Genomic DNA, 27,175 nt, shown 5'->3' with positions numbered 1-27,175 from the left:
AAGGAAAATCCTTCTTGAGTTTCTGCAGCATTTAAACCGTCCCGACATAAAATGTCACCAGAGAAGAGGCTAATTGCACATTTCCATTGGCGTTTCGGACCACTCATTTTCTGTGACCGTCCATCTGTGCCGAACTTGCTTCGTAGATTCATTCTTTTACCAAGTGTGTATGATAGTTGTCCTTCCTGTCCCCTCCATTCATTCCACCCCTTTGAAGCAGGAATAAACATATGTGTGGTGTAAATTATTTAGGTTAAATAATTCATGAAAAGAAACCTTTTTCGATTTAACTTTAATACTCTTCATGATCAGATTTCTGCTGAGTAATTCTTGAATTACCCAGCATGATGCTATTACTAAAACATGCAGACATCATTTCTGATTCTTGCCAGTGTCATGGTAACATCGAGTGTCAAACCAACCCTAGCTGGCTATTTTAAAGAAATGTTGGGTGAATAAACCAGAAAAATCACAAAGATGTGCTATAAAACCAGAGAAGACAAAGCTTCCACAGTAACATCTCCTTAGTTGTTGAAGGTTTTTCCTCTCCAGGTCAGACAGCCCTCCTTGCTAACATTTTCTAAAGTGGCTTTTAATGAGCGAGTCTCTTTGGAACTGACACAGTACATAGCTCTAGTCCAGGAATTTAGGTTTATTGGAGTTTCCACAACAACTCTTAATAACTTTGGCTGAAATGATTAAATGAAAAGTTTTTTTTTAAATATAGTTATTGGAGTTTTAAATTTTTTTTTTACTTAAAGTACTCAATAATATTTTTTAGCTCTATTTTTCTTATTATAAAGATGGAAACTATCTGTGTTTTCACTTTCCAAAGATATCAACATTAAAGAAAATGCATCCATCCACTTGCTTGCAATAGTTTTGTTGAAACCTAAAAATAGAAGTAAAATGGTGGATATTTATAAAAACTATAAACATCTTGTGGTTCTAAAGAAGATTTTTTTCTAGTTGGACTTAGTTCAGTTCAAAGCTTATCCTTCATTACAATCCTGAATGAACAGATATTAAGGTTTTGGATTAGAAAAGCTGAACCTGGTCAATTTCCACAGTCTTTTTTTTTAGAAAAGTAAATTTGATTTGTGTAAAAGTTATTAGAAAATGATTGCCGTGCTACATACGTGTTCAAGGTGCACGTGAGCCTGGCTGGCGATGTCGAACACAACATCTCGAACGTTCTTCTCCCGGCTGCCACGGATGAAATCCTCCTGAGACGCTCCGTGCTAAAAAAACAAAACAAACAGAATCCACTGCGTTTGTTTCCAGATTACAGATTAATGTTGTCAATATCCTGAAACAATTAATCGGATTAATCTGGATAAATCAATTATTGAAATAGTAGTCAACTCATTTAGAAATCTATGAATCATTAACTGGAGCGTACAAACTCAAAAAAGCCCAATTTGTGAAAAATACAGATTTTGCAAAGACAGAAAAAAAATCTTTATCTGTAAATATGTTTGACCCAGAACTCCTTAAGTAGAAGTTTTAGCTTCACCTGGTTTAAATAATGTTAAAAAATTTATTGTTTCCCATTATTAATTGCTTAAACTAAAAAAATAAACATATTAACTGTACAGTGATGTTAAGTCAAGCAGAAAAAACTAAGCTTTTCTCATGTTAATGTTAGAAGTATGTGTTTAGCTGCTGATGTATCATTTGCTACAAATAATCAAGCATTCACTACAGGAATGTTTATTTTCTTACTTAAAAAGGAATAGAAAAGTTTATATGTATTTTTAATGTATTAAAAACCCAAAGTGGTAAAACGTAAAATATGCAAAATGTGGCATATTAGAATAGTCAAGACAAAAGGTGAGAAAATGTTTGTTTACGGGTAAGAAATGGAAGTAGGATGGGTAGGAACATTGAACGGTAAAGTTTCATCTGGAGGACTTAGGGGAAACACGTAAAATTAAACTTTCAAAACTTTTTTCTGAATCTTAAATCTAACAGGTCAAATGTTTTAAGAAAAAAACAACTAAATTTTCTGAGAAGAACCCGTCAAATATGTTGAAGTTTGGACATAAATGAAAAGTCCTTCCAGTTTTATGATGCAGCCAGAAGCACAGGAACGGTTTAGTGACCTTCAGCACACCTGCAGTGATAACAGCTCTTATCTTCTCAGCTCTCTGAGCCAAAATCTTCAAAAATCTGCAGATAAGACTCAGAGAAGCAGCGCATGAAAGACATCCTGAGAATCTGGTCAAAGTAGGAGGAATCTTCATACAGAAAGATGACATATAAAAGTGTCTGTCTGAAATGTGCCTTGCTTCAAAGTATATCACTAAGACTGACAACGACAAGACAAAATATGGACGAATATTTCAAAGAAACTGCTTGAAGATGTTTCTGCAAGCTAGAACATTTCTATAGAAGTTCTGCAGAGGAAAGCAGCTATCACCTTCAGATTTGTGATTTATATTCAATATTTACATAAAATACAACAAAGATTTGTTTCGAGAGGAAAATATTTTCACATTTAATTGTTGAAAGAAATTTAATTCTACAAGGAACATCTTTGTTACTTTCCTCCCATTTGGAGACATTAAATCCCAAAGAAATTTCTCTGAATTCATAACTTCAAATGGACAGATTAACTATTTCAACATTTCATCCTCGAGAATTCAGAGACGATCAAACATTGTGTTTCAAGAAAGAATAAGAAAATAAAGATTGATAAGATAATTAAGTGCAAGTTTGAACCATTATTGAATACAGATATTTTCACTTTACATAAGATGCTGAAAAGAAATTAAGAGCAACAAATCCTGCAGTGGAGGAAATAAGTATTCAACACATGAATCCATTTTTAATGGGGTCACTGACATTACATCCTAGATAATACACACGCAAAAAATCAATAAGACTAAGTCCATAAATTATTTGCTGAGGTGGAAGGGCGCAGCAAAAGAAAAGGGAAAAAAAGACAGAAAGCCAAGAAATCAGCTGAAATCTTTCAGTATTTAGAAAACAGGCTTAGTTCCAATTGACGGCCTGTAAAAAGGTAAATAGTTAAGAGCTTTATTAGAAAACATACATTGGTTGAAGACATATTTATTCATCAGTAAGCACCATTTAAATTGTGCATCAGTAAGCACAATTTAAACTTTTTGACCAAGTGATTTCTGACAGAAGGGCAACAATTATCAGAAGACCTGTGCAAAAGTAAAGGACCGCTTGAAGGAGCTTTAGAAAGGAACTACCAGTTACAACTTTTCTATGAAGACGTTAAATAATTCTGTCAAATGTTTCCTATGAGCGCACTCACTGCACAAGACTCCACTGCTGAAGAAAAAGCCAGTTAAAGTCAGTGAAGTCCAGGGAGATTATAGTCTGGTTGAGATTAGAGCAAATATTAATGGATGACACTTCATCAAAGCAGATTATATGTCTCTATATCTATGGAGGATGTCTTGAAGTTGTCATCAATAAAAAAGGTTTTCTCACAAAATATTAAAATACATTTTACTAAACATTTTCAATACTTATTCAATGAGTGTTTTCGCTTGATCAAGCATAACTTATGAACTAATGAACTTGACTGTTGTCATTTCCATGTTGATACACTCATTAGAAATATATTTACTGACAATACATCATTGTGTTCAATAATTCAGATTTTCATCATTTCTCAGAATCTTAGTGAGGAGATCTGACTTCATCTTTGAAAGGATCAAAATAGCAGTGATTTTCGTTCCAAGAACCATTCCTCCCTTCCCGCTTACATGCAGTACATTTGCCGAGGAGGTGACTCAGCTCCAGATTACTGAGAGATGACGAGAAAAATTGATGCAGGTAATAAAGGGTATTGAAAAGAAGAAAAATATTATAAATGAAAGGATAAAAGACCAACGTTTCAGACCAGAAATAAAGAAGAGAAATCATTTCAGGGACTGCAAAGCTATTAGAAAGCACCATTGTCCTCGCTTTGAACCATTTCCTGGTTCTGACAAATATTAAACCTCAATAAATGCACAGTTATACTTGATCTGCCTTTAAATAAAATAGCTGTGGTGCTAGCTCATGGTTGAGTCCCACTTTTGCTTCTTTTGAATACAACAGACGTAAATGGAGCAACAGAAGTACAGTGAAGGTGTACTGTAACAAAGTTAGTGATAAAGTGACAAATAAATGCAGACACAACTTGCAGTGAAAGCTTAGATTCGTCTGTGCAAGCAGAATGACATTTCCAGGAAAATCTGCAATAAAAAAAAGACAGAGCTCTTAAAACCAGAGATGTTACACATCGGTTCAAACAGAGAGCCAGTTTTTAGCTCCAGTATTGTCTGAGGTATGAAATGGGATGACGGCATACGGCCAACGTTGCCCCGACTGAGAGCTACATTTTTATGGAGACTTGATGTGCCTCATTTCACACCTGCAGCTCCCATCAGACACGTCAGGAAGGGACAAACCAAGCAGCAAATTGGCTCAAGCTCCCGCTTTCCCACAGATCATGAATCAGTGTTTAAAAGGACTGAAGTATAACTCAGGAAATGTTAGTTTACACTCTTAAACCAAAAACTTTTGAGTTTGCACTATATAACACATAAATGTATGATGTTGTGGCAATAATCATACAGCTAGAGGCCTTTAAATTATTAAAGGAACCTCAAAATTTGTATGTGACTACCACTGAGGTGTCTATAAATACCAGGGAGAGAGTTGTGGTGAAGTTTAAAGCAGGGTTAGATTCTACAGCAATATCTCAAGCTTTCTAAATAATTAAATGCGACCACAATCAGATTACGGTGCCAACGCTTTACGATCCCAAAGCGAGCCGCATGAAGACGAACGTAGAAATCACAAAGGAGAGCACTGTTAAGGGAAATAATGAGCCGTTTATGGATCACTTTTAAAGTTTATTCCGCAATGCAAGCTGACAGCAATATCACAAAACCATAACAAGATGAAGGAAGCTAATAAAAACAAATAACTAATAGCAACGGCGCATAGAGAAGCATTAACTACTATAAGGAAATCTGTTTAGATGGGGAGTCAGAACCAAGAGTGGTGGGATTGTGAAGTGACTTAAGATGGAAACAGTGAGTTAAAAGATTTGTGGTAGTGTTTTTTTACAAAGTGAGCTTTATTCCTATAAACAAACTGAGTAATTATTATCTGCATGGAATATGGGACACATACATATTCAGTGGAAGCCAAAATTCTCCCTCCATTAAATTATTTATCCAGTGGATCTTTGGTTGAGGTGGAGTTGGCCAACCTGGAAGTCCAACACACATTAATCAAATAGTTTGACCTTCTCAGCTTGCAATAAAGTATTTTAATGACCTAATTACACAAACACTGTCTGAGAACTTTTATCTACAGATTAAAATGCTGTAAGTGTTTGAGTTTTTTTAGTTCAGCTTTTCTAAAAGCATAAAAATAGGTTAGAAATAAAGATTACATATATAAAGACATACTATAAATTTATAGCAATGACCCAAGTAAAACTCCATCAAATAATGACGCCATTAAATGTCTTTGGTGTCAGTTTTAGTGTTAAAGCTAAATTAACTGTGAGAAGAACAGAAAAACTAAAAGATTCTTGATCAGCAGCCTGATTGGGACGTTTTGATGAGTGTGTTTAAATGAGTGTGGCTCATCATGCTGCTGATTTTTTCTTATTCCTCTCTCCTCTGTTATGTTTAATCAGTCAAGTGTTACTAGAGAAATATTCCATCTGTTGTCTGCCTTCTGCATCCTGGACATATTACTCATATCTTTTAATCAATAAATATTACATTTGCTCTTGTTTTACTTTATGCTGTAGATAGTTGTTATGCTGTAGATAGGGTGTTGCAGGGTGTTTAAACGCAGCTCCAGCTCCCTCTTCTGGAAGCGGTGAGGAATGCGGGTAGAAATCCTGATGTCAGAAGCATCATCTTTGCATCAGAGGATTTTTTAAGGGCAGAGCTTGCATGCTTCAAACAGCAGCCCTGGTTCCCCCCGTCGGCTCTTCTAGCAGCAGCAGTTGGTCTTCACGCTGGGCAGAAAGCCCAGACAAGGTTGGAAAATGTTTGTGGCATTATTTTCCACAATAGTTTCAATCCAATGCTCTCATGTTTGCCAAACGGCTGCAGAGTAACATTTCCTCCCCTTGATTTCCCCCTTTCCTCTCCTGCTTCTGTCAAAGCAGGGGAGTAAGGGGCCTTTGCCTCGCAGATTATTTAAATCAAGGGTGTCCAACTTTTAGATGGATCAATCATTACCAGGAATCTGAAGAACCAAATAACTGCTGATGTGGGAATTCAGACATTTGATTCAGGTGTTTTGGAGCAGGAAAGCATAGAAGTTACAAAACAATGATGGGAATTTTTGCGTAGAGTTTCTCACTTTAAATGAGCTGAAACTCCTTTAAGAGACGAGCGCCAATTCAGATTTCTTCTGTCTCAAAAGTCTCTACATATAAAATATAAATAGCAACAAATTTGCTAAGTTTGCAACAATATGGTGACAATCTTCCAAAATTAAGGAAATTGGGTGTGATTTATCAGTGAGGGATTTATCAGTGCACCTCCTAATATGTATATAAACCTTGTCACCATATTTTTATTTTGCAGTTCAAGTCAGGTAGAAGAAGATAGGAGAAGTTCTACATTAACTTAATGAAATGTCTGCAGATCTCTAAGGTACAAACATTTGCATGATGGTAGCATATTTCTCCAAACTTCTCCAACCACGGTCTCTGCAACCATTTCTTCACTCACTCTTTTCCGGTTTTGGGATGAACTGATATATGAAAATTTGGGTCAACACAGAAATTCGATGTTAATATTGCGGTTATGACCGATAATTGACATTTACCAATTATCTAAGTTAATTATCTATGTTTTTTCTACCTTTCTGCACTTCCCACGTTTCTTCTCTGCTTCAACATCGAAACCTGTCCAGCATTGTGTTAATTTGGAGACATTTTGGAAAGGACATGCAGACAGTGCTGACACTGATGTGGGATCAAAATCTGAACTGCAGCAGCCTCAGATATTGCTTTCATAGGCTGAACAGAAGCAACTCACCAGCATGCAAATATCCATGGGCAGGTAGACTTTCCTCCGGCTGCTGTTGTAAGGAGTGGCTCTGAGACATGTGGCGATTCCCTGAGCTTTTCCTATGTGACTTGCTGCATGATCTGCATGAACATTTTTCACTCCTGCAAACAGAAAAAAAATCTCAGCAACAACATCCTACTTTCTGAGAAATCTTGCAAAGTTTGCAAGTGTTTTAATAAACAGAAGCTTGCAGTGATGACGTCTTAGGTTTTTCCTGTCCATCCTTAGACCAGACAGAGGGGTGATCAGGACCTTACTAATGGAGTTGCTGCTATTTTTAAACCCAGAGTAGACATAAGTGGTAGCTGGAATGAGAAGCTGCTTCACCCTGATGTCACTCCTGTATTCACTAATGAGGAAACAGGAAGACAGCCAACAAAACTGGTGAGTTAAGCGATGCAATGATTCTGCCAAAGGGGGAAAGGTCAGAAAAGAGACCAATGCTGCTGTCTGAGGGAAAAAATACCTTTTTTTAATTTCAGCAACTCTGAGACTTGTGTAAAAAAAAAAGCAACATGAGAAAGCAGCATTAAGGAAAGTTGATGTTAAAAATGCAGCAACATGTCAAACCTTTAGCACCATTTCTCATTAATACGTACCTAAACACTCCAGCAGCAGGTATAAGAGTGAAGACTGTGTGTTCTCTGAATACTTCTCAAGCTCCTGTAGGTTCCTGTAGGCTCTGTCATCCAGGTCCTTTTCCTGGTCAAACAGAGACACTCAATGAGTTTCAACATTAACAAAAAGAAACATCATTTATTAATGAGTATGATCAATTATTAACTAGGGCTGCAAGTAACGATTATTTTAGTAATTGATTACTCTGACAATTTATTGAATATTTGGATATAAAATTGGCACATTCTGCAGATTTTTCTTTTAACCATTTAAGCCTTTTAATACAATATTAGAAGTACATTAAAAATGAAAAAAAAAGTAAATAATTTAATTGCTTTTGGAAAAAAAAGAATATTTCTGCTCTGCATCCTCTGGGATTTGAAGCTGTAGTTCAAATCCAAGAAGTTATTTGAACTTTTAAAATGCTAACTAGCACATAATAACAACTGTCTGTAATGAAAAAATCAGAGTAAAACTATTTGCAACTGCATAGAATTAAAAACCATAGAAAATAACTATTAAAATATGAAATGTGTCAACAAAAAGATACATAAACGAAAGTCTACAAAAAAGAACTGTAACCATAGGTACACTCACTCTCTTCTATCTAAAATAAAACTGTGGTCTCAGAACTTGGAAGCATTTCTGCTCAGAGTTCTTCATCCTTTGGCTCCCAGATAAGTCAAAGGACAGGAATTGATTCAGGAATTGATTCACAGTAATTACTCAGTGCTATCTGAACTAGCACAATGATGCCCACTGGACAAGCTGAATGCTATTCTTTTAACTTTCTTTCTTACCCTTTCTGTAACAATCCTCATCAACCATCTCTTTGTAAGACCATGTGTCTTCACTGCCTACAAAGAAAAATACATATGGAGATTATTGACCCCTAAATGCTTGAAAATGTGTCGATTCAAACTTCTTTGTAATGACATTTACCTTCCACAGCTCAGTGCTGACTGGCTGGTTCGGAGGGTCATCTCTGTAGATCTCCTCTATAGCCGTTTTCCAGAACTGCATTCGCATCAGACCAATGGTCTTCTGGGAAACGGAGTCCTTCACCTAGTGAAGACGGAAAAACAGGGAGTCCAACGCTGAACGCATTAGTTGAAAGAACTGCTGGTATCAGACACTTCTATCTACTTTTCCATACACCTAGCATTAGTCTGACAATAAGTTTTGACTTCAATATGAAAAACAATCTCCCATTCAGCGTTATGGAGGAATACCTGCCTGTGCCAGCTCCACATTAAAGGCTCTCAGAGCCAGAGAGGAGCGCCGCGCCTCCTCTGGGAGGAGGAGACACGACAAGAAGCCCTCATAGTCCCTGGACCTGAGGAGGAGGAGCAAAAAGAGATTTAAGATTCAGGAGGAACTTTAAAGTCACTGTGAAGCAAATTATGTTAGAAATGTAGCAAGTTACATGAAAAAAATGGGAAAAAATAACACAAGCAAGAAAAAAATGTTATTTATGAAAATAAAATCTTATAAAAGTGCAAGAATAGAAATTAAGACACAGTTTAAAGACTAAATTAGCAATAAAAGCCCTTTTAAGATTTGAAATAATTTATTACATAGTCTTAGAAAGTTTCAGGACTTACAAATATATACATATATCACAATGACAAACTACATTGTTTTAATTTATGATTATGCCGATTATATATATATATATATATATATATATACCCAGCAAAACTTAACTTACTCCTAAAACCTTTTCACATTTTGTCCCACTAGCCTCAAACTTAACAGCAATTTTTGAGATTTTAAGTGGCAGAACAACACAACAGAGCTCATAACCGTGCAGGAAAATATTTAATGGTTTTCATAAAAAGATTAACACAGAACATCACCCTGAAAACATTATGCATACAGTGACCAATAGTGGTGTGAGCATCATGCTGTGGGAGGCTGGATCCAAATGCACAATATACATATAAATAAATAAACACTTTGGGTTTACCACATAAAATCTTATTAAAGTACACTAAAATGGTGGTTTCACGATGATAAAATGAGGGAAAAATGTTATTATTTGTTTAATTTTAATGGATGATTCTATAGGGCTGCACAGTGGTGCTGTTGTTAGCGCTGTTGCCTTGCAGGAAGAATGTTGTTGGGTCTCTGCATGTTCTCCGTGGACATGCCTGGGTTCTTTCCGGGTACACTTCAAAAACATGACTGTTAGCTTAGCTGGGTAGCGTAAGCCGATTACAAGAGCAAATTCAAACCTCAATCTTAAAACAACATCTAAATACTTAAATAAGCACATCATTAGCGCGTTGTCTTATTATTTAGCAGAAATCTAAATGAAGAAATCCATAATTAAGCCCACTAAATTCGAACTAAACTGTCTTGTCATCCATTTAAAAATAATTACAACATCTAAATAAAATAAGTTCTGCTATTTTAACTATTTTCTGCTGTAAACACAGCTGATGCATGTGTTTAGTAACAACATTCATCATGACTGTTAGCAGAACTGACCCACCTGACCAGGTTCAGGCAGTATTTCTCACTGTGCTGATTCTCCCCTGCTGTGTTTGTTGACGCTCTCACACTTTGAATTTCAGCCGCTCTTTGAATACAAACTCCGCTCAGTGCTATCTTTCTGGGAATACTGTAAATTAGCGATGTTTTTCTGCTAAATAATCCATGCTGAACACTGACGCCGACTGCCATGTTCCCCTTCACCTAGTGTTGCGTTCTCTGTACCTCGTAAATATGACGTTCGAATTTCTAATTTAACTTTGTGTTGACGTCAATGTATTTTATAATCAACAAATATATATTTTTGGGAAGTTTAATTGATTTAGTGAATTAATATATATCGTCAAATGTTACTCTTTTCCTTGTTTTATTTTTATTTTTATATAACCCGACAGGATGAAATTGTTTTTTCCAATTTACATGAATGAAGCAGGTCCTCTCCTGTGTTACATTAAAACGTTCCGATGATTATCCGGCAGAAATTGACTTGAAATTTGAAATATTCTTACAAAAAATTTACTAAATTTTGCTCTTACTTAAAAAAAAAACATATCACGGATTGGTAATATAATTACATAATTTTGCGATATATACACAACTTTGCAACTAAACAATAAAAACCAAAGACTTGAATAAAGCTTACTGACACATGGCCGGAAATTAGATGATAATAAAACCATAATACATTTTTAGATTAATATAATTTTAATTCTCTCTCTTTGATTGAGATATGTTGAGATGTTATTTTATATTCTTAATGTTAGACTCAAATAGGGCAATAATTAACATGCATAATTGCATATTTAGATATTTAGTTGTACAAGAAGACGTGGTTTGGCTTTTATTTTTGCAGTTATCGGAAGTGTGCCCCACAATGTTTGTCTTTACGCTGTGCTTTACCAGTACGATGATGTGGGCTTCAACAGGAGAGCCTAGTTTGACAGGGTAGTTTTCCGCCATATGGCAGCAGAGTGGGTGAAATTCTGTTATTCGTGGCTGCTGTTGTGGTTCTGCATCCGGGCATCCGAGTCCAGAAACACTCGGTAAGACCGCTGGTGTGTTTTAGAGCCTTAAGCCGTTAGTAGCCTGTTAGCTGTTGTTAGCTGTGTCCGTTGACAGAACTGTCTACTTTGACCCTATTGAAGTGACGTGTGCTTACTTTAAATATTTTGGCTAAGATATTTCCAAATTAACACCGTGTGTTAGTGTAAACACCACCAAACAAAAAAGAAAGAAAACTAACCCTAACTTTGCTCAACAGTTGTTTGATAAGTTTCTCGTTTTTAACTCTTATTTGAAATGTTGAATTCACAGTAAATCATTAAGCTCATTCACAGCAAGGCATTTAGTCTAACGTGACAAATGTAAAAAGCCTTTTGAAAGCTGTATAAAACAAGCAGAATGTTTGGTTTTATTAGAGTTTACTTACATAAAACTATAGATATTACTTGCATGACCCAACTTCAAGTCACAAGGTGGGACGTCACGTTTTAAGGAAGCTGACAGTTTCTTCCGAAATGTTTTTCTAGCTGCATGTTTTAACCACAAGGTGGTGCTGTTCGACCAGATCTAACACGATTCCAGTCATAATATAATACAATATAATATAATATAATATAATACATAATATTGTACAAGCTTAGAAAAAGTATCAATACTACATTTGTTTACTCTATTTTAATTTAATTTTATGTGATATTGAAATTGGTTACATAACTGAGAAGTAGAAAATTGTTTGCAGAACATTTTATAAATACATAACTAAGACATGTAGTGAGCGTAGGCCCCTTTTATTGCTCATACAGGTAAGTCCACCTGTATGTGAATTAATGTCATTTAATGATTAATTCAGCAGTCATATATCTTCCTTAGGGATTTGTTAAAGAGGAGTAATTATTATGAAAAGCAAGGAAGAAAACAAGAATGTCAGAAATATAAAATTTTCAGTATTTTTATTAAGGGCTAGATTAAAAAAAAAGGGTAAGCACAACTTCAAACTTGCCAAAACATCTGAGAATCTTTTGACACTATCAGTAGTGCATGCTGCAAAAATTGCCTTTTTGGTTTGCCAAAAGCCACGTGAAACACGACGCTCTGGTCAGATGAGACAAAAAACCTGAACGTAGCATCCATACTGTGAAATAGTAGCAGCATCATGCTTTGCGGAAGCTGGTCAGAGTTCAATTTGAATAAAAGGTTATTTTCTTTTCTTTTCTTATGTTATCTTATACAAACTTGAAATGTGATTATTTAGCAAAAACAGGATGTAAAGAAGTAGAACCACATGCCAGAGCTCAAAAATGCCATTTTTAGTTGAATATAATGTAATTGGCTGAAGCTCTTGATTAAATTAAATGTTATCAAGTAATTAAAAAGAAATAATGTAAATAAAATAAAATAAAATTTCATTTGTTTTTGCAGATCTCAAATTTATCACATATTGATCCTAATAAGGTCTTAAAAGTATAAAATTAAACTTATAAAAATTCAGAAACCCTGTTAGCAGACAAAAACCCGCAAATAGTTATCAATCCAAAACAGACAGAATGAATATTTTAGGCTAGAAGCAAAGGAATCTCCTCTGGAATATAAATGAAAGCAATACGTAAAATAGAAGTGGACTTCAACTGACAAAAAACAATAATTTCAGGGAATTTGTATCTGGAACAAAAAGATGCAACAATTGCAACATTTCCCCCAGAAAACTTGCTAAGTCCGATGGTTGGGTGCTAGTCGTTCAGCCAGTGGCCTGTCATTTTTTTAGAAAAATATTGAAATATATTGAAAATATCACTTATGTGTTATTGAAAGATTGTAAGACCTGAACACCAATTATAAATATAAAATGATACTGAGGAAAAAAAACCTAGTTCTTTGTGAAAACACATTCCATCATGTGATGAAGCAGCTTTCTGCAGCAGCCATTTTACACCTGAAATTCATCTCTGAAAACGTAGAATTTATAAGTAGATTCAACATTTACATTATTATTTAAAACTGGAGGAGTTAGCCCCTTGTCTGATATATTTTACATGGGAAATAAATCCAATTGCCACCCGTTGAAAATTGGATTTATGTTGGCGTTTCTCTCTTTAGCTCTCTTCTAAATAAGCCATGCACTTTCCAGACGCTCTCTGGACAATGACCTCCTGCAGCCTTACACTCAGGGTCACGGCCCCGCCCACTCTCACCGCCACGTCCGGGACTGTCAGGCCCTCATTAATGACAACGCCACCTATGAGAGCCATACCCCCCACGGCCGAAGCAGTCAGCCCGTTGCTGAGTCGAAGGTGTTTGTGACGGATGTGGAGAAAGGCACCAGATGGGTTCTTGGTAAGTAAGAGTGGCATAATTAAAAATCCAAAACTAAAACTATTCAACTTACTTTGCTGGATTTCTGTCTCCAGGTCACATGACTGTGGTCCACGACCCGCTGAAGATGGTGTCTGTGTTGGAACCAGGAGGGCCGGGTGGCTGCGAAATGAAGCTCAGGGTGTCTGTGGAGGACACGGCTAAAGCTGCAGGGTGTCTTTACGCCCAAAATGGTGGATTCTTCAAGACAAAGTCAGGGGAGTGTCTGGGGAACGTGGTGAGCAGCGGCAGGCTGGTGCAGGACAGCAACGGGGTGCAAAACGCCCAGTTTGGAATAAGGAGAGATGGCACCCTGGTGTTTGGGTAAGAAAACAAGAAGTCATTGTTTTTCTTTTAAGGCATTGCCTGAAGTAAGTCAGATAAAACCCTGCGGTTTATTTTAGGATTGATTTATTATCAATAAAGGTGAGCTGAAAGTATTGAAACCCTGGTTTTATTATTGTGCACACATAGTGCATAAACTAAAGCTTTAACTTTTTTGTGCTGTGGAGTCATTTGGCTGCTGTGGAGTCATTTGGCTGCTGAGATCTCGATGGCTGCCGAGATCTGATGGCTGTCCCGTGTTCAATTAAAAGATTTATTGTCTCCAGTTTTAACTTTTAGTCTGAGCCTTTAGTTCTTGTCTTCCCAATTCAATTAAAATTAACATTTTGACTGAATGATTCATAAGTCTTTCATTGAGAGTCACTGATATGATCCTTGCTGGTTATGATAGATGTAAGATGGTTTGAACCTCTTTTCAACTCTTCTGTGATTTGGAGTCAAAGTTCAGGTATTATTTGAGGTTTTGAAATACTAATCATCTGCCAACAAGGTTCCCAAACCTTCTGGAAGAAAATGTGCATTATATATTTGTTGCTTCATATGTAAGCCCATAAACACCAGATTCCTCTGAACCGCTCTGCTCGTCTCCACATGACTTCATCACATGTACAGGATGATCTCTCCTCATGCTCGTCCCTGCTGACGGGCTCATTTAGTTATGTAAAGCACATCACAACTTCTGCTGAGTGGTTTCCTGTTAGCATGTTCATGTAGCCCACAGTTTAACCTCCGGTCCACTTCAACAGATGCTCAACAACAATCCTCCTGTGACAAGTTCATGTCTGTTGTTTATTTTGCTAACTTCAACATGGCAGCTTGACACTTTCCAAAAACAACACACTCGTTTCTCTGTATGGCTACAGAGAAACTGGCTACAGAGAAACGAGTATAAAATCTGGTGATTACTGCAGTAGGATGGAGCAAAAATGTATAACTCTGAGAAAAAAACACTGTCATGCTCTCAGGCCTCTGGAAACCATCAAGAGGTTTATTTAACTTCTTTGTTTGATAACCGAGGTCACCAATTCCAGGAATTTCTACATGATTCGACGTTTACTTGTGTTAAACAAATAAACGAGTGAAGACTTGGACTTATGTGCTTTAAGAACCCAAACTGAAAAATTATTAAGAATATAAAATACAGCTTCATCTACAAATCTGGACCATTTGCATTGTGTTTACACTGCAGATGGGATATTAACTGACATTTACTTAAATTGACCTTTTTAGATAAATCTGTTAGAAACATTTAACCATTTAAACTGAGTGAATATGACACTAATGTTGGTGTTTTGTGTTCTGGAGGGTGATGAACTGTGAAAAGAGGCCTTTAAATATAAATATATAAATCTTGTCTTGTGATGTGCAGGTATCTGTCGCAGAAAGATGTTTTAGATCAGTCCAACCCCTTTGTTCAGCTGGTCAGTGGAGTCATTTGGCTGCTGAGGGACAGGAAGATATTCATCAATGAGAGTCTGCAGGCGGAGTGCAGTGAGACCGAGGAGACAGGTACGCTTTGGATCTTCAATAAACTGCTCAACGATTTTGGTTCAGACATCAACTCTTAAGATTTGACACAGTTTAACCCAAACCCAAGTGAAGCTTTACAGAAAACCATCCAGATTTTCTCTTTCTAAATTCAGGAATGCGATTCTTGATCACACTAGTAACATTTTGGAGAATATCCTCCATCCGTGTCCAGAATCAGATTCCCTGACCTCAGCTCAACCTAAGCAACTGGACGAGCTCCAGTCCTGCAGTAAATAAACACAGCAGTATCTCAGTTTCTCCGCCTCCCAATGTTTGCATAGCACACAAACTCATCTGTGACCTGAAATAAACACTTTGGCGCCACAAAAACGCAACATTGTCATGTTTGGTTAGCAGTGACAGGAGGGCCTGTGTTCCAGCCATCAGCTTTCTGAGCAGCAGGCAAGTTTAGGAGCTCATGATACTCTTCTCTCTGTGATTTCTACAGAGGAATCTTAGCATCATCGTGTGATGGATTGCAAATAATGCATCCATCTTAAGTAAAGACATTGTATGCAGATGTTGCAGTTAAATCTTTATTTTTAAAAAGTTCAATTCCTGCACAGACCAAACGGACTTTATAATCATGTTGAACTGCAAGATGAAGTTGCAGAATGAGTTGAGTGGCAGCCACACTGCTGGTTGGAGAAGTTTTATTTTTACAGAGTAGTAAGATTTATTTGACATAGAGACCTAGACACGTCGATTTCTGTTTCCTGTCTTATACCTGGAACATACAGAAACGTACAGCAACTGTCCCACCTCCAGAGGCTGGGGCTGTGAGGTTCTTACCAGTTTAGTCCTTCCTGTGTTTCTGCTTCTGAGATCATGGACATTAATGCAAAATCAACAGATCTTAGTGCATAATTATGAGCTTACAGCAAAATTTTCACAAAAATATTGTGTTTAAGTGAAGCTAATTCCCACCTGCAGGTGGCATTAATTCTTCTACTACACGGCTTCCTTATTCCTAACTTGAGGTCAAAAACATGAGTACAGAAAAAGCATTTGCCGTTTTGTTTGGTCAGTTCTGTGAAAAAGGTATTTTAATAAAATCCGTGAATGTTTTTTTTCTTTACGTCAGGGTCATTGAGGTATTTTGCGGATGTGGTGTCGGCCAGAACCGCAGTGGGCCACGACGAAGAGGGAAGACTGATCCTCTTTCAAATTGATGGTCAAACAGAAAAAAGAGGGTAAGAAAAAAAAAAATACATTTACGATTGATTAACATTCTCCTCTGAGCATGTAGTCATTTTAAAATATTGATTAAATGGAAGATGGTGTTTGTAATATTCCACACATTAAGTGGATTCATGCTCCCCAAGCACAGCAGTCAGCAGCCTTTACAAATGACTATACTTGCCCTCACTCCTGCAAACTAAGCTGCAAAACCTTCATTGAAAATCTAATTAGTCGGTTTATATAAATGAAACACTATTAAAAACATTTTTGCTTTATAGCAAGAAAGAAACACAATCCAATGTTATTTTTTATGGTTTTTGAAAAAATCCACTTAACAAAGATTGTAGTAAACTCGGCTGAAAAGTCAAATAAACTTTGAGATAATTACTTTAAGTCCTGGTTATTCCATGTGAACCTGTTTGTTTGCAGTGCAAAGGCTTGTTGCTATGTGGTAAAAGTCGACTTTATCCTGATTCAAAACAAACAAAAACACTTGGAGTCATTATAATAAAACAGGCTGTTAGTTTAATGAGGTGTTTACTTGGAAGCTGAATATCTCCAACATAAAGTCATTATATGTGAGTCGCAGTCAAAATAGGAGAAGGATAATAAATATGGCGTCAATGGTAGTTAAATGCAACAATAAATAGGAGATTATTCATTAATGATGGTGAATCTCAGTGACAATAACAGAACCAGGAGACTTTAGAGAAAATATTTAGAGACTTTATTAATGAGATGAACTAACACAGCAAAGTCTGTTTGTCTTCAGCTCTTTTTTCTGGTAATTCCACCAATCAGTTATATGGGTTTGACTTCCCTTCACCTTGTGAACCCCCACATCCCTGCTGACAATCTGCAGATTAATGTTCCGCTGTTAATGATTTAGCCAAGAATAGCACAACACTATGACATGTCTAAACCTCTGACTTCTGTGTTTTTCTTGTCAATATCAGCCCCCAGCTGATCAATAAAACGTGTTAAAGTCAGGTTGGACCAAACAGACTGACCTTCTGATTTCTACCGGCAATAAAAATATATGTTATTGTTATTGTTCACCTAAGTTGATATTTTTTACATGGGTAGCATGAATAAGCAAAGAGTCCTGTGGTTCATTTACTTTATTTTTAAACAATATTACTTCAAATTAACAAAGTATAAGCTGCTTTATTATTGCAAATTTGCACTAATGTCTTAAAATTAAATTAAGCGATGATTTAAAAATAAAATCTAGTGTGTTTCCTGTCTCTCTAAATCAGTGAGTATCAAGTAAGAAGCGATAAAACGGCTGAAGCAAACAGTTTTCTCACCACTGAGTTCTGTCATCTCACCAGAATACAATATGACTTTAAATAATACCAAATCTTACAGCTGGGTTCCCTTAACCATTCTCAAAATAACCAGAAGAGTTTGATCACATTTTCACAACATAAAATCTGAATTAACGTGGAGATAAATGATGAACCTTTACCTTAAAGAAGTTGTATGCAAACATTTGGCCAAAATCATAAAATCAAAATATCTGAAGGCCAAAGAAAGTCTAAAATATAGGCTAAGCATGTAAAATTTTTATTAACCACACAGACAAATGTTTTGTTGGAAAGGGATATGTAAATAATTATACATACAAATTAAAAAGGGTCTTGCAAGTTTGACTCATTAAATTAAAATTTTCAAATTTTCTAGGTATAAAATTAGAAAATGTTATACCTGTGGTAAAAGTCAACTTTATCCTGAGTCAAAACAAACAAAAACACTTGGAGGCATTATAATAAAACAGGCTGTTAGTTTAATGAGGTGTTTACTAGGAAGCTGAATATCTCGGCTTCCTAGCTGAGATATTCAGCTAGTAGTTTCTAGCTGAATAAAATGAAGTAATTTCTGAGCAATGACATCAGCATTTAGGTCACTCTTTCTTTGAAAACACATGCTGTATTTAGCCAAGTTTAATAAATGCACTAAAACAGATTTGGGTGCAGCAAAGTCAGCTATAGAGTAAAAGTCACTGAATAGATGTGCTTCTTACAGGGTAATGCAGAAAGTTTATATTTTACCTTGTCTGTGATAATGTTTCCCTAATTAAAAATTTAAAGTCTTCATCTACATCAACCTTTTATTTGTTTCCAGCATGTGAAGTGTACTGTCTGTCCAAACAGGATGAATCTCTGGCAGGTAGCAGAGTTCCTGAAGGACAACGGAGTGGTCAATGCCATTAACTTGGATGGAGGCGGGTCTTCTACCTACGTGGTTAATGGCTCTCTGGCCAGCTACCCCTCTGATCATTGGTGAGCCACTAATCCCTCACATGAAGATTTCTGATATTTCTTCCTTTTCTGATTATGTATTTATTTTTAATCCTTGCCAGCGCTTCCGACAGCAGGTGGCGCTGCAGCAGAGAAGTCTCCACTGTTCTGTGTGTTCATCAGCCTCTATGCCAGCCGGCAAACTGCAGTGAACACGGTGAATGCGTTGACGGACGCTGCCGGTGTGAGAAGGGCTGGCGGGGTGCAGCCTGTGACACCCTGGTGTGTCAGCCCCCCGCCTGCGGACCCCACAGTCTCTGCACAGCCAGTGAGTGGACTCCTACCTTTAATGCTGCTGCTAAAGTTTCTTCTTCCTGTTTATGGAACATTTTATTTTTCTGCCTCTCTGTCTGTGTGTTGCAGGTGGTTGTATCTGTGATGCTGGATGGAGAGGGACAAACTGCAGTGAAGGTAAAGACGGATCATTTATTAGCACATACCCACTCTGCTTGTAAAATAATTCACACCCTTTGAGCATTTTTTAAAATTATTCTTTCACATTAAGCCACAAATGTCAGAGTATTTCACTTTAATTTAATGTGAAACACAAACACAATGTGGACCATTATTGTGAACAATCAAGCGAGTTTTACAAATAAAAATCTGATGTACTTTTTCACTCTGTCTCATTTAACAAAATACCCTTAAATAAAATCTGGTGAAACCAAAAGTTGCTAATTTGCTCAGTATAAATGCAACTGTTCAGTTTAGTAAAGGTAATTTTATTTATATAGCACATTTTCAGCAACAAGGTGGTTGGAGAACATTGAGTTACTCTGACCTAAACCTTTTGACCTACATACAAAATGCTGCGTGGTGGAAAACTACAGACCCCACAGTGAAATACTGGTGTTGTTAGCATCTTGCTGCGGGATGCATTTTCTTCAATAGGGGGACGGAAAGCTGGTTGGGGGAAATTGTTTTCACACTTGAGAACCAGAATTGCAACATTTTGTTACATTTTCAGCCTCTCCGGTTTGCTCTCACACTGCTCTGTGTGAGAGCATGCTAACATGCTAACTAATGAAAAACCTGTTTACCCCCTCGAACCACCGAAGGACACGACGTGAAACCCTTTGAATAAGACATGAGCCCAACTTTCCTGTTCACAAAATGTAAATACAAATGGAGTGGCATCAGATTGTAGTGATTGTAGGATTTCTCTACGTCTTTGGCAAAAGACCACCAGCCATTTCTCCGGCTTGTACTAGACTCTCTAATTTGTTTTGGTTGTATTTACCCAGAATGCCCTGCACTGCAGTCTGCTTCCTGCGTTTGGAGCAGTCTCTGGTTTGCTTGGCGTTCACACATGCATTCAATCTGCACCAAAGTCCACATAAATCGAACCGAGACTGGAGTTTGTAGGCAGACCAGAGTTTGCTTTTTTGTCCACATTCACAGTTCCCCAATCAAAACGAACTTTTTAATTAAGTGAACTAGAGTTCGATTCAAGCGGACGAAACAGGGCTGATGTGAATCCAGAAGAATCCTGGAGGAAAACCTGATAGACTTATAAAAACTTGACACTGGTGTGATGGTTCACCTTCCAGCAGGACAGCAATGCTAAACATGCAGCCAGAGCTACAGGGGATGGTAGATTCATGGCTTAGAATGGCCTAGTCAAAGTCCAGACCTAAATCCAGTTGAAAATTTGTGACAGAACTTGAAACTAACATCCCTCAGACACTCTCCATCCATTCTGACTGAGCTTTTACTAAATTTATACCACACTGCTCAAAATGTTTGAAAACAGGTAACTGGATTTATGAACGTCTCTGTTCTTGAGATGGAAATAAAATACATTTGACAAAAAGTGGAAAAAAGTTCAAGGAATTATAATATTTTGGAATAGAACTGTAAACCCTTCTGTACAAGCATGTCAGTCTCAACTACCTTAAACCTGAAATTCATTATAGAAGTAAAACTTTCAGAGAACAGTCAATGCTGACTTTTTCAAGACACAAATTAGTTTTCAAAGAATTATGAGATATAAGTCAGTGTCTCATAAATAAGATGATCTTCAATAATAATAATCTTAAATCAAGATGTAAGATTATTGTATCTCAGTGACAACACGCCCTTTACCCACATCATTTCTGAAAGATGTACATGAACTCCTCCTCACTTGTTTACAGCTACTTTTATATGTTGTCTTGATAAGTTTCCAGCTCAGCAGCCAAATTATCAGATCATTTGTTTTTGATTGTTTTGCTCATAGCCATGAATTATAATGAGAGTTTAAATGAGTCAAACTGTGAAACTGATCTGCAGTGAAATCAGACGATGGCAGTTTTATCAACCTAACTTAGAACTTCCAGACTAATTCAGCACATTAAGTTAAGATTTTATTTGCCTTTCACAACAGTAACATCTCACTTTGGGATTATTATAGTTATTCAATACTGAGTCAGTACAATAAAATTTTGTGAGGGCAGTAAAGTGGAGGATTTATGTGAGTAGTTGTTTATTTTACTTATTAGTTTTATCTCTGAGTTCTTGTTTGGCGTTGCACGCCAACCAACTTATGTAAAAATACTATTTATGTAAAAAATGTTGCCCATACTGTACAGTATTTTTTTTTCTTCTGTTTTTATGTATTTGTATTTTCTGTCTTTGTGTGAGCCTACTTGTTTTTATTGCCTGTCACTTTGCTGCTGTTGAACAGAACATTCCTCATTTTGGGATAATTTCTATTATATTTCTCCTTTTAATTCTGTTTTTCTTAATGTATGAAGGATTGCATCTGCCACACAATGGAACACATTTCCAGAATTGATGTCAGATGTACATAAATAGTCTAAAAGAGAAACAAAGGGTTTTTCAGGAGTTTTTGTTTTGTTCTCTTGTCTTTTAACATTATGTTTACCATATTCATTCTGCAACTACATTATTTTGTGAGTGTCTGGCTTTGTTTTCTGGGAATTAAATGTATTTAGAAAGTGTCAGGATAAGTAGAAATGCTAAAAAAAAATAAAGTAAAACTCTTTTTCTTTTTTCTTTCTTTGTTTTTTGAAGCATGCCTCCCAGGTTTCTACGGCGACGGCTGCACCAAAACCTGCTCTTGTTTTAACAACGGCTCCTGTGATCCTGTCAACGGTCGCTGTGTCTGCCCTCCTGGTTTCCATGGTGACACGTGTGAAAAAGGTATTGCTATGTTTCATTTCATATGTAGCTAAGATAAACTCGCATAAAAACTTTATCCAGGCAGCTAGCACTAGTGACTGGTCAGTCATTCAATGAAAGAAGTGAATAGATTTTGGCTTTTAACCTGTTATGATATTACAGAGATTCAACCTTCTGTCATTCAAGGCTCTTTTTTCAGTAAGCGGGTAAAAAATGACATGCATAAAAAATTTAATGGCCAAATTGCTAAAGTTGAACCACAGGGTCAAAGTTGTTTTTTGCTCTCTAGTGGGAATCACATCCAGTTGTCTAAAGAAGGATAAGCACTGCCTCTGTGATGGATTCATGAACTTCCAGTGGTTTTTCTTTTTTTAATATCTTCAGGACTTACAGCTGACCTGTGTTTCCGTTCCAAAGAAAAAGCTGCTGTAGTTTAAATAGCTATAAAAAAAAAGTTAATTCTGGTTGTGAGAAAAAGGGATCACACACTCAGTGCATCAATTCACCACTATGTGAAGGAAACATGTTGTTTTACATCACGTACCACGGAGAATGCTACTGAAAATGTTTGGCTGCTATTACTTTGAAATGCATCGTCTGTAAACATCATTTTGTCATTTTGAAAACATGGTTTAGTTATAGGTGGAAAAATACAACAATCAGACTAAAGTTTTATCCCGACTTCAGCTTTTCTGTGCGAACAACTCAAGTCTTTTGTGCTCCATCAAGACTTTACTGGTCTTGTTTTCATTCACAGCTTGGTGACACAATGGCATTGCCTTTATCTCCACTAAATGTAAATTAAAGGATACTTTCTAGCAAAATTCCCCATATTTTAAAACAATTTTTATTTAATTTATTCATCTGTCCATATTGTGTCTGTAAAGTGGCAGAAGGTAATTTGGTAACGTCTAAGCTTGCTATAATTTAGTTGTATTGATGTTGGCAGTAATTTGTATTATTCTATATACTCGTATTTAAAATCTCTTCATTGAGAGCAAAATGAACCAAAGGCAGATTCCTTGTTCATGTCACAAGCTTGGCAAATGAAGTCGCTTATGATTCAAGAAGTTTGTTTTAGAAGAAAAAATGTAAATGCGATATTTTATCATTTTTATACAACTTTTTGTGTCATCGAAATTCATCATAAAAACCTAACTGTGTCTGTTTTTCAGCGTGTCCTTTGGGTTTCTTCGGTGCATCTTGCGCTCAGGAGTGTCGATGTGACGACTTGTGCCCATGTGACCCGCAGACAGGAAGCTGTAACACCACATTACCAGTAGACACCAATTACACCTTACACAGAGGTTCGTGCCCAGCTTTATTTCGTGCATGGGACTTTGTGGTTTTCTGCATATAAACACAACCGTCTGTACTTCATTATCTGCTGCTGGAGTGCAAATTTACCTGTTTAGAAAAATCAGGATGAATAACAGAGTAGAAATGAGCAAAAATCAGCTAAACTGAATTTTTTGTTTCTAAAATGCATCCAGACTTTTATGTAGTTTATTTGGATATGCATGTTATTTAAAACCGAAGCTAACATTTCATTTTTGAACAAGAAGACAAAAGCATACACCCCTGAATGAAACAGAAGCTGCTACCTGAGTCATGTTGTGTCTCTGTTGTTATAGAGCTCAGTGGCCTCATGGGATGAGATATCAAGACTGTTACATAGGAGATAAAGAACTTTATCCTGGAAAAAAAAAACAGAATAGAAAGACAAAATGCTCTGAAGTTGGAAGGAAAAAATACAGTTTTTGATCAATTCAAGATCCAAATATGTTTAAACAGATTTAAGGCAGGATTTGCTGGCTCTCCCTTTGGCTACATTCACATATAACTGACTTTTTATAGCAGTTTCAAAGGCCCAATTTCTATCAGTTAATCCCCAGTAAAAATCCAATTTGTGCCACATCTATTTGTTGAACTACATGGGATACGTATCTGATTGTTTTCAAAGCATCTGCAGTCTGAAGATGTCATGTCACATTTTATCCAACTTTAATATCGTTGTCGTGAAACGTGTCATAATTCTGCACCGGAAGAAGCCAGACGCAGTAAATCCAGACGTAAACAATGACTGGAAATTATAATTATGAAATTATGAAAAACGTCTGTGTCAGTAAAGTGCATCATATCTCAGTCCCACCACTCTTAGTTTCTACTACATATCCAAACAAACTTCCCTAAAGATGCCACAGTCAATGCTCCACAAAAGGCCATTTCTATTAGTTACTTTCTTTTTATAAGCGTGTATTTTTCTCTACAGCTGGACGATGCCTGGCCAAGCAGATTTTTACATCCTGGAGACAAGAAGAAGAATCTCACAGAGAGCAGCCTTATCTGACAGAGTAAGGTTTTAAAGGTCAAACCTCTGACTTTTCTTCTCTGCTGTCATTTTTCAGTGAAAGTAATAGAAACATAATGTCCTCTCAAAGACAAAACAACTTTAGTGTTTCCACTTAAACATAGTATTGATCTTTTGTAAAGTTACCAATAAGAAACGAAGGTAAACAAACGTGTTCAAACAAGTCTCAGTGGTTATAAAAGATAATAGTTTTTTTCCAGTGCCACTAGAAAATTGTTAGTTAATTTTAAACTGAAGCGTTTCTTTATAAATAAAAACATAAGAGAAAACTGAAGGGACAATTCTAAAGTCTTCATTCTGCTGTCTGCTCTCGTCACGAGTTCGTTAAAAAGAAGAAGATGAAGATGTTTTGACAAATGAGAAAAGAAAATCACACTGAAAGTCAAACACACTGGAAGTGGTATGATGGTCTTGGACTGTTTTGCTGCTTTTTCATCTGAAAGTGGGAATAATGCAGAAGGACAATAGTGTAAAAATAGCATTTGCTTTATCTTTGAATGGCTCAAAATTAAACAAATTAGAAAATAACCTAATAAAAGTCTGGATTTAAATTGTGAAATTATTTACATCCTTTGGAAAACAGACCAAATCGTGGAATTCAACAAACAACTGAGCAAAGTGTTTTCAAATAGTTTACACTAAGGTTTACAGTGAATGAGACTGTGCTGGCTGCTGCAGCTTCCTGTCCATTTGTGTCATGTGACCCAAACGCAATCTGGTGAAAATCTATTCACAAATGATTTCAGTACAAAATCAGTGTTTTTGGTGCCTTTTCAACATTTCAGTGCCTGGGCTTTTAAAAACGTCCTTCCTCTTTTTCAGATTAAGTTAATTTATTGAGTGCAGTGTCATGAAATTGATGTAATTCCTGCTTTTTTCCCAGGCGATCATGGCTGGTCATCACCCTCGTCCTCACTTGTCTCCTGTTGGCCAGCCTGATCATCTCATGTCACCAGGTGTGCCACAGATCAGTGACATCGCGCTTCCCTGAGCGAAAGGATTACTCCTACGTACCGCTACGGGACATCAACGGAGCCCCTTCACGCGCCGCAGAAACTAGGAAGGGGAGTTTGGGAGTGGAGGACTCTGATTCCCAGGATGAAATCTGGTCTCCGTCACACTCAGGGAGGTCGTAGCTGCCTGGAAGATCGAGGATGAGCAGTGAGAGCACTGTTATTGCACAAAAACACTCACTTCACGTTCTGCCACCAATACGGGAATGCTGATGTGAAACACGACAAAGCCCAACAGTTTTACAACATTCCTCACATTAAACATTTCTTCAGTCTTTTGGCAGAAGTTTGCTCAAGATTTTTGTTTCAAGTTGAGGTGTTTCAACCTGAAAATGAATAGAAAGTGACAAAAGCTTGATTTTTGTTTCGTGTGTCAGCTCCAGGTATGATAATGTTAACTCTCTTTAAAACTGAAAGCATGAGCTCTAACCTGTACACACGGATGCTAACGTCTCATCGTCTTCCTCAGCTTTCATCACACAAGCAGCAAATTACTTCCTTACTAGAGTCTCACCTAGAACAGGATGTACTAATAGTAAAATATAGATAGTATTAATACCTGTATTTTTACTGGCAGTCAGATGTTTACAAGCCTTAAAAATTGTTTCAAGGACTTTAAAGTGTCTTACAAACTTTCTTAAAATACCTGCCATGTTTTTTGCTTTTGTTGTTTTTTTTTACAGCGGCAGTTTTTTACAGTAATTGCAGATTATTTTTTATGTTCCTAATGTAATATATGAATGAATTTAAAATGTTTAAATTTTCAATATTTTATACTTCCAGGAAACAAAAAATTAACAGTGTTTTTCCAAACTTTGGGATCTTTTATAGATTGGAAATTACTATATATTTAAGATTACAATGCAAAAAAGTGTCTTATAAGTTGGAACCGTTTCCTGTCTGATCTGATAAACTTTTATCTAAAAGACAATAATGTACAAAGCAAACCATGTTCAAAGTACAGCCGTAAGTTATTATTATATACATCAAACAAGTAAAGTGTCTGGTTTTCCTCTCAAATATTTGCTCAGTTTGAACTCTGTGAAGTCTGTTCCTGCTAGTTGGAAGCTAGTTTATGAAGCCAAACATAATAATATGAACATAATATGAAAGTTTCTTGACATGTTGAGTGTTTGCAGGAAAGATTTCAGGATTCATTTTTTTGCTGGTAGCAAAAAACAAAGTATAGCAAATCTAAGATGATTTTTACAGATTTCCCATTGGTGCAAGGACATCAGTTTCAACTATCTTGTTTGCCTCCAGGAGAGATGATCTGAAAATTAACACAAACATTTTTTTATTACGTTTTTGCCCTGAATGAAACTAAACCGTAAGTTCTGGCTCTTAAGATGATGTTACCTGCATTGGTTTCATGCTTTTAAACATCAGATAAAATTTGAAATCTAATTTATTTTTAAAGGAACTATTAAAAAAATGTCCGAATGTCGTAAAAAAAAGCTGTAAAAAACATAACAAATGTGAAAATAATTAAGTTTTAAGGAATGGAACAAGGGTAATAATTCTTTACCATCTATTTTTGCCTGTTTAATTATTTTACACTGAACCAAAGCGACCAGCGAGGAAAACAAACTGAGATGATTCATACGTATTTATCTTCAGGTTATGTCTGTGTTATTTGTTATATGTTGCATAATTCTGCAAACTGCTGAGAAACACAAGTTAAGAATGTACTGGGTCAGGTTGAGGTCCTGGTGTCACCAGAAACCCCCATTAATTTTAATATTTAATAAAACATGTCTGTGGTCA

At 36.4% G+C, this 27,175-nt stretch overlaps 2 protein-coding genes across 5 annotated transcripts in view; one reads left to right on the top strand and one right to left on the bottom strand.

Annotated features, from left to right (window-relative positions):
• Window positions 1–11,723, bottom strand: part of ndufaf6 (NADH:ubiquinone oxidoreductase complex assembly factor 6) — a 24,284-nt gene extending 12,561 nt beyond the window's left edge. The window contains exons 1-7 of one of the 4 annotated variants that reach the window (XM_081597181.1): window positions 11,620–11,723; window positions 8,927–9,030; window positions 8,637–8,759; window positions 8,495–8,551; window positions 7,676–7,778; window positions 7,044–7,177; window positions 1,140–1,241 (exon numbers count right to left, since the gene is read on the bottom strand). In XM_081597181.1, coding sequence (XP_081453307.1) covers window positions 1,140–1,241; window positions 7,044–7,177; window positions 7,676–7,778; window positions 8,495–8,551; window positions 8,637–8,759; window positions 8,927–8,947 — 540 coding nt within the window. In that variant the 5' untranslated portion in view covers window positions 8,948–9,030; window positions 11,620–11,723. Of the gene's footprint in view, window positions 1–1,139; window positions 1,242–7,043; window positions 7,178–7,675; window positions 7,779–8,494; window positions 8,552–8,636; window positions 8,760–8,926; window positions 9,031–10,191; window positions 10,422–11,619 lie in introns of those variants that run through there. The other 3 variants (XM_008430793.2, XM_008430792.2, XM_081597180.1) reach the window with 3 other exon arrangements.
• On the top strand, window positions 11,040–27,175 carry nagpa (N-acetylglucosamine-1-phosphodiester alpha-N-acetylglucosaminidase). The gene is made up of 12 exons (XM_008430796.2): window positions 11,040–11,233; window positions 13,318–13,523; window positions 13,598–13,865; window positions 15,256–15,395; window positions 16,501–16,609; window positions 18,755–18,883; window positions 18,964–19,169; window positions 19,265–19,312; window positions 21,917–22,045; window positions 23,200–23,331; window positions 24,297–24,378; window positions 25,279–27,175. The coding sequence occupies exons 1-12, from the start codon at window positions 11,151–11,153 to the stop codon at window positions 25,529–25,531; spliced, it is 1,785 nt and encodes a 594-aa protein (XP_008429018.1). The 5' UTR covers window positions 11,040–11,150; the 3' UTR covers window positions 25,532–27,175.

Source organism: Poecilia reticulata, chromosome 16, assembly GCF_904066995.2.
Source record: "Poecilia reticulata chromosome 16, P_reticulata-male-v2, whole genome shotgun sequence".
NCBI lineage: Eukaryota > Metazoa > Chordata > Actinopteri > Cyprinodontiformes > Poeciliidae > Poecilia > Poecilia reticulata.
This window is presented reverse-complemented; position numbering and strand designations above follow the sequence as displayed.